Below are 7,000 nucleotides of genomic sequence, written 5' to 3' on the forward strand. Positions count from 1 at the left end.
TTTTGGATGCATTTTAACGATAATGATGCGTCCATTTTTCAGATAATAATTAATTAGAGATTCAACACTATGGGAACTGTGGTCAGGCCCTATTGTTTTGTACTGTTTTTATGTCCAGGGCTAATACGTAAACATTCATGTTGAAACATTTAGCTTTGCATATAGCATTATAAATTTAGCATTACATTAGAGATATTAGGTGACACGGTGGTGCAGCAGGTAGTGTCGCAGTCACACAGCTCCAGGGACCTGGAGGTTGTGGGTTCGATTCCCGCTCTGGGTGACTGTCTGTGAGGAGTGTGGTGTGTTCTCCCTGTGTCTGCATGGGTTTCCTCCGGTTTTCTCCCACAGTCCAAAAAAACACACGTTGGTAGGTGGATTGGCGACTCAAAACGTGTCCGTAGGTGCGAGTGTGTGAGTGAATGTGTGAGTGTGTGTGTTGCCCTGTGAATATTCCTGTCTTGTGCCTAATGATTCCAGGTAGGCTCTGGACCCACCGCGACCCTGAACTGTATAAGGGTTACAGATAATGAATGAATGATTACAAATATTAGCATTATAGAGATAAATAATATTTATTTATAAGGGCTTAAAATGCACTAAAATTCATCTTATAGAGTCTTCAGCTTAGCAAAATTAATAATAAAAAAATTGTGCTGGTATCTAATGATAATAAATTAAAGCAACACTGGGTAGCATCACTGTGATACTCCACTGACCTGTAATAGAGAGAATAGGGCCTCTGTCATTGCCGCTCCGGGCTCAGGACTACAGAAACTGTTCTATGTAACTTCCTAGGCTGCCAGAAAACAACAATAACCATATCTACAACAGCATGATTCATCAATGTGAAAGGTGTGAAAATGTTCAGCTGCCCTTATTTAACACTAACCTGAATTTTAGGAAAGACGGGGGTCAGTGTTCGCCCTCCATGACAGCGTGGACAGAAGCCGTATCAGCATGATGTAAGTTACTGCAAACGTACAGACATACAGTCACGCTTCACCTACTTTCCCCTTTTTTTTCTCTATTTTTTATTTATACCATACATTAAACATACGAACTTTGAGCGCACTGTGTGGAGCCTGTTTACCATTTAACCGTAATATCACAAAAACCTCAACTGAAAAGTGATATACAGCTAAGCAGAATTAAAGACATCCATCAGCTCAATCCTATGTTTAACTGCTAAAGCCCTGCTTCCTTCCTTCGTCTCTCCCTCAAGACAACAGCCCTCTTTAAGGCTGAGAGCTCTCATTAAGCTCCCAACAGCCCCAGCAGTCAAGCAAGGTGATTGTTTTGTTTCTGGTTTTGCCTTTCATGGCGGTGGAAGGGGATCATTAGTAAACTCGTTTGTCTCCGTGTCTCGTTAACAGAACAATCTCTCCGGATCTCCAGGGAGCGCTGCTGACCTTTGCTCGTAACCTGTCGGTCATTCATCAAGAAATATCAGCCCCGAATATGCAAGGAGAGAGCAATTTTAAGGTATTCTGTTAATGAACTAATGATTGGTTAATTTTTTTTAACTGTACGTCTTTCCTGAACAAGGATTCCTGTTAATGACATCGTCTACACACTTGAATCTTCCATTAAAGACTGTTTTGTAACAAGTCCGTGGTCTTCACATGGAAGTGCAGAGTATTTTGGGCATCCCTATTTAAATCATGTTTGACAAGAGAGAAGAGAATAATCTACATACGTACTGCTTATGGGGAGGTTTATCTGGCACACGTATAGTGATGCACTGTATATAGATGGATCATCAGATGTGAAGTATTGTATACTTCCTGTATTGGTTTTTCATCAGAGACACAAACACCTGAAATATACAATTCAACAGTTAGACGAAGTTTGAGATTTTTAGCTCATGGGAGTGGATCTGTTATGCTTTGGGGTTGTGTGGCAGCCAGTGAAACTGGAAGTAAGGCTTACATATAGGAAAACCCTGGAATGTAATGCCCACTGTCAGTTAAAAAACTCTAGACAAAGGTTAGATGATTACACAATGATCCAAAACATTGATGAAAACATGAACCAGATTTTTTTAGACTGAATACAACAATAATGAATAAACTAGCCACTTTCCTAGCCTTAGGAAAAATGATAAGGAAACTTTAGTGTTGTTAGAGCTGTTGTTATTCAAATTCAACTGGAATCACCTTTGTCTACACAATATAAAGAAAGCATATCTTCTGTGCATTGTAATAAAAACAATGGGCAGTAGTAATAATGGGTACTTTTATGAAATTTCACATAATCTCCAGAAAATCTAGGCCAAACTGCTGTTGACAAATTATTGTTGCCTGAGACACCTTTAGGAGTTATAGATTTTCCCATGATCTACATTTTAAATAGTATATTCCTTCACTTACAACATAAAGGTGGTTAATAAAACTGACCTACACCTTTAATTAATCTTTGTAAACTAATATGTACAGTAATATAATTTATTTCTAAAAACAGTTTTAAAAAATAGTTTTTTAAAACACAAATAAGTTGTGTTTGAAATGTTATTTAAAAGAAATCTGCAAAGATTTTTTTCTGCTACTCACAGTTCCAATAATCCCTTACACATTCTGCTGAGTTCTGGACAAAGTGGTGTCCAGGTCATTTGTCTAAGTCGCCATTAAATTGTCTTCCTTTTTTTGTCTATTCTTCTTTTTTTCAGTAACAGCTTATTTGCAACTATTAATCATTTCAGATCTTCGGTGTTGAGTTGTTGTCTTCTCACGGTGGAAGAATAGAAGGAAATTCTTGTGGATTTGTGATGCTCTGAGCACTTTTATATGATGGTGTGAGATTTAGAGGTCTTTTGAGGTTGTTAGGAGTCTCCTTTTTAACAGTGTATTAGTTTTTTCTTTTAACTCATTTGAAAAGCACTTATTTTTTCACCTGTAAGTAATACCTGCTTTGACTCTAAATGAAATAAATCAGCTGTGTCCTCTTTTGCATCATGCTTCATAAACACACTTCTTTTTTACAGAACCTGATCAAGAGTATTGAGGAGGTGGTGGGTGTGACTGTACAGAATGCTGCCAAAGACCATGAAGAGGAGGAGAGATCTGAGTAGAAGGGATTTTTAAACCTTTAAAGTCTCCATATTGACAGCACATGTGGTAATACAGTTAGAATCCTAATTATGATAGCATATACACCCTTACAATTGTGGTAGGACTTGATTAATTAAACATCAATTAAAAACAGCTTGGGTTTACGTACAAAATCTTTTATGACGTGTGTCTAACTAAACATTGTGTCTAAATCGAACTAAAAACAGACAGTGTTTGGTCATGAGGTGGCTGTCTCTCAGTGTTGGGAATCTTCTCCAGCAAAAAATGCTCAGCTAATATAGGCTCATATTTAAGTTATTTAAAGGGCTTAGCTAATATTAAAGACCTCCTTCAGTGAAAATCAAGTCTTTACCTTAGCATGTGTGAGGTGTTGTTTACGCTACAAGACATATCACTACCAAAATAAGCTGTCAACGCCATGGCTGAGAATTTCAGCTTGGATGGAAGCTGCAGTGCTCAAAAGCACGGTTTAAGACAATCAGGGTTTCTGACATCATAAACCAAAAAAAAACAAAAAAAAAAAAACAATAACATCAAGTTGCAGAGTGGGTATTTTGAACAGCTGACCTGCGGTGAAGCAGTGGGTGGAGATAGAGAATAGTATAGTCTCAGATCTGCAAGTACTGAATGAAGGTGAAGGTATGTAGTTACATTTGAAGTACTTTTAAGGCATATGGGGGTTGTTTTTCTTTTGCAACAACTTTAAAGTTTTTAATGAACAGAGATAAATTTTAGGAGGTTAATCCATGACCTGAGGGGTGTTTAAGACATTAGATGTACGTTAATGCTAGATAGAAATTAGCTTAATATAAGTTCTTGATATTGATAAACTACTAATTCTGCAGGTACATTTATCATGGCACTAGAAAGTGAAAACTAAATAATTTTGAGAAATACATGTACATTGAGGAAACTTTGACATTGCACTGTGTGTATGTAACTGTAGGGTGACCAGACGTCCTCTTTTACCTGGACATCTCCTCGTTTTTAGACTTAAAAAAATGTCCGGGCGGAATTTCACAAACGTCCGGGATTTTGTTTTTCTAGAGCTTACATAGAATTTTCGAGAAGCGTTTCGTTCACAAACTAGTCCCGCCCTCCCTTACTCCGATTGGTTCGCTTGAGTGAGAAGGGGGAGTGGTGAAGTAGCCTAAAATCTTCTGATTGGACGGTCTGACTGTAGAGCTACCCTTATTGGTCGATAATACCAATGAATTGGTAGATCTAACAACGTCTGAAACTGTGCCCTATTCACTATATAGTGCACTTGAAGTAGTGTCCGAAAGCAAAGTGGGCATTTTTCAGTGCACTCAAACAACCCGCAGTGCTCCACAAATATAGCCACAACCCATGTACACTAGTGGACAATCGTACAGTCCCCCATAACAGTGCACTGTATGGTGAATAATGTATAGGGAGCCACTTTGGACACAGTGCAAATGTAAAGAAGTTAAGGGTGATTACATAGAAAAACAAAGATATAATACATTTTGTGTGTTTTACTTAATATCTATACTGAGAACTCATTTAATGCTCGTCGTATATATTGCTTTTATTGAATATGAGCGAGTATAAAAATTGGGACACGGTCTGTCTGCTTTAGTTTACCTCAGTGAAAGGAACCACCAAGACCCCGCTGTTTCTAGACGGATGTTAGACAGACGGCACCGCTGAAAGTTAGCTTCTGAAGGTTAGCCAAAGACTCGACGGGCTTTTAAACGCTTTTTGCTGCGGTTCTCTGAGGTGTAAAGTAGATAGCTAAATGGTTGTCAGTGCGTTTTACTAACACTGCTTCTTAGACGAATTATCGCGGTCGTGTATAAGGCGAGTGCAGAGGAAGCGTTACGTAGAGGCTAGTGACTTTAGCTTGTACTTTAGGGTACCACTATCTCAGACTGGACTATTTCCGCCGAGCGTTTACGAGCCTGAAGCAGTCAATATCGCTGTAAAGGTTCATAGTGTGTATTCTGAGAGTCAATCCCAGTCTCTCTGCGCGGAGCTAAGGTAGTTACCTCAGTGTTATATGTAACCTTTTTAACATGACTCGTGATACAGCAGCCTTTATTCCCCAGATAATTTTGTAAACGCTTAAAGCAATGAAAGAACTGCTGCGTGGAATCCACAGCATCTTTCTGAGGGTTGTACTTTTCCCGAGCTCGTTTGGGAGTAAACGTCCTCGTCCTGCTGCCTCAGAAGTGTTAACATGTCACCTCAGCCAGCGCAGAATCCCACCCTGGACCTCCTTCTGTGTGCGATACAGCGCTGTAATGAATGACCAGTTTGGTCTGTCCAACTTCAACTGGCAGGTGCAGGGTGTCAACTACCACATCCTCAGGACAGGAGCCTTCCCCTTCATCAAGTACCACTGCACCAAAGCCCCTCCACAGAACCTAGACTTTGAGAACAGATTCTTTGGGGTACTGAAAGTCATCAATTTAGGTCAGTTCAAATAATAATCTGTACACCCAAACAGTTCTGAATGACCAGTGTGTGTATACATGACCTGAGTATCTCTTCCTCCCTTCACACTTCTTGATTGTAGGTCTTCCATGTCTGGCTTATGGTCTTGGCTCTTGGATGGTTGTTCGAGTAAAAGAAACTGTGCAAACGTCAGCTGGCCCTGTCACTGTTTATTTTGCATATAAGGAGGTAGAAGGTGCCCAGTACTAATGTGTCCTGCGTTATGGGCTTGAGCCACAGTCACACCAGAAATTTGTAACGTTGTAAAATAGGCAGGACTGCAGGTGTATGTACCATATAATAATCAACTCAGATCGTGAAAATGTCTTTATTTGTACAGTGTACAACAAAATGTTTCTCTTTAACACATCGGTGGCCGTGAACCCCCACCCACCCAAGTGCACCAGGGACAAAACTGGAGCGGTAGGCAGCCTTTTTGTGCACCCAGGGAGTAGTTAGGGGTTGGGTGTCTTGCTCAAGGGCACCTCAGCAGTGGACGGAGGGAGGATGAAATCACTGTTACCTCACTCCTCTCGTCCCCAGTTTTCTTGCTGTTGTAGTCCCAATCCTCCTCCTCTAACCAGAGGGCACCTCAGATATTAAACTAATAAGAACAGGTACTCCAATCGATCTTAGTCACAACCCGGAAAAAAGCGAGGCTGTATTATTTAAATTTGCAAACACAGATTGCTACAAAGCTAATGTTTCAACCTTTTTGGATCTGAAATACTGCTGTATGAAGACCCACCCCTTCAGGTCAACACTGTCGAGCTTGAAATGGATGCAAAGTTTTGCTGACAAAATGTATTCACCTTGGACATCTGCAGTGTGAAATTGCTCGATTTAATTTCATTAATGTGTTTTTTGCTCCTGAAATTTTTGTGACCGCGGGGTTTATTTATTTATTTAATTATTACAAAACTAATATTTGAAATTTAACTGAATTACTTTTCTTGTGTCCCGTGACCCTGAAGTGGATATAACCGGTTACAGATAATGAATGAATGAATGAATGAATGAACTTGTATCGTTACGCAAAAAAAAAAAAAAAAAAAAGTTTTCTGTCTTAACAATGCTTTTGTCTGTAAAAATGCTGTAATAAAGCCATTTTCTTTTCAGCGCTGACATGTCAAGTTCCTTATTTTTGATAAAGGCATTCCTGGGTGAGTCCAGAGGGACTGCTGTTTTATTGTTTAAATAAAAAGGGTCACGGAAAGCAAACAGAAGCTTGCGAGCCCTCAATGTACAGAGAATTAGCACACAGGTGCTGCAGTCTGCTTGTTCTTCTGTTTTTGTCCTCCTCCCTTGCTAATGCAGAATTTTAAATACCTTCAGTTCATTTATTTAAAGTCAAATTAGTGCTCACTCTACCCAGCATATTGTCAATAGGAAGCAAGAGGGATTGTTGAGAGGACAGGCTTGATAAAATGGTTTTTAATTACCATGGAGTAAGTGTGGCCTTCGCTTAG

The 7,000-nt window shown here is 39.5% G+C and overlaps 2 protein-coding genes across 6 annotated transcripts in view; both read left to right on the forward strand.

Annotated features, from left to right (window-relative positions):
- iqch (IQ motif containing H) overlaps positions 1–3,183 on the forward strand; it is a 36,906-nt gene extending 33,723 nt beyond the window's left edge. For 4 of the 5 annotated variants that reach the window (XM_066685748.1, XM_066685746.1, XM_066685749.1 and 1 more), the window contains 3 exons: positions 904–965; positions 1,377–1,485; positions 2,984–3,183. In XM_066685748.1, coding sequence (XP_066541845.1) covers positions 904–965; positions 1,377–1,485; positions 2,984–3,070 — 258 coding nt within the window. In that variant the 3' untranslated portion in view covers positions 3,071–3,183. Of the gene's footprint in view, positions 1–903; positions 966–1,225; positions 1,291–1,376; positions 1,486–2,983 lie in introns of all 5 variants that reach the window. The other variant, XR_010804573.1, reaches the window with a different exon arrangement.
- An 840-nt stretch (positions 3,184–4,023) lies between these two features.
- c11h15orf61 (chromosome 11 C15orf61 homolog) lies at positions 4,024–6,608 on the forward strand. The gene is made up of 2 exons (XM_066685392.1): positions 4,024–5,510; positions 5,614–6,608. Exons 1-2 carry the CDS (start codon positions 5,168–5,170, stop codon positions 5,739–5,741), a joined length of 471 nt encoding a protein of 156 aa, XP_066541489.1. The 5' UTR covers positions 4,024–5,167; the 3' UTR covers positions 5,742–6,608.
- Positions 6,609–7,000: the final 392 nt, after the last annotated feature.

This window comes from Hoplias malabaricus, chromosome 11, assembly GCF_029633855.1.
Source record: "Hoplias malabaricus isolate fHopMal1 chromosome 11, fHopMal1.hap1, whole genome shotgun sequence".
NCBI classification, from domain to species: Eukaryota; Metazoa; Chordata; class Actinopteri; order Characiformes; family Erythrinidae; genus Hoplias; species Hoplias malabaricus.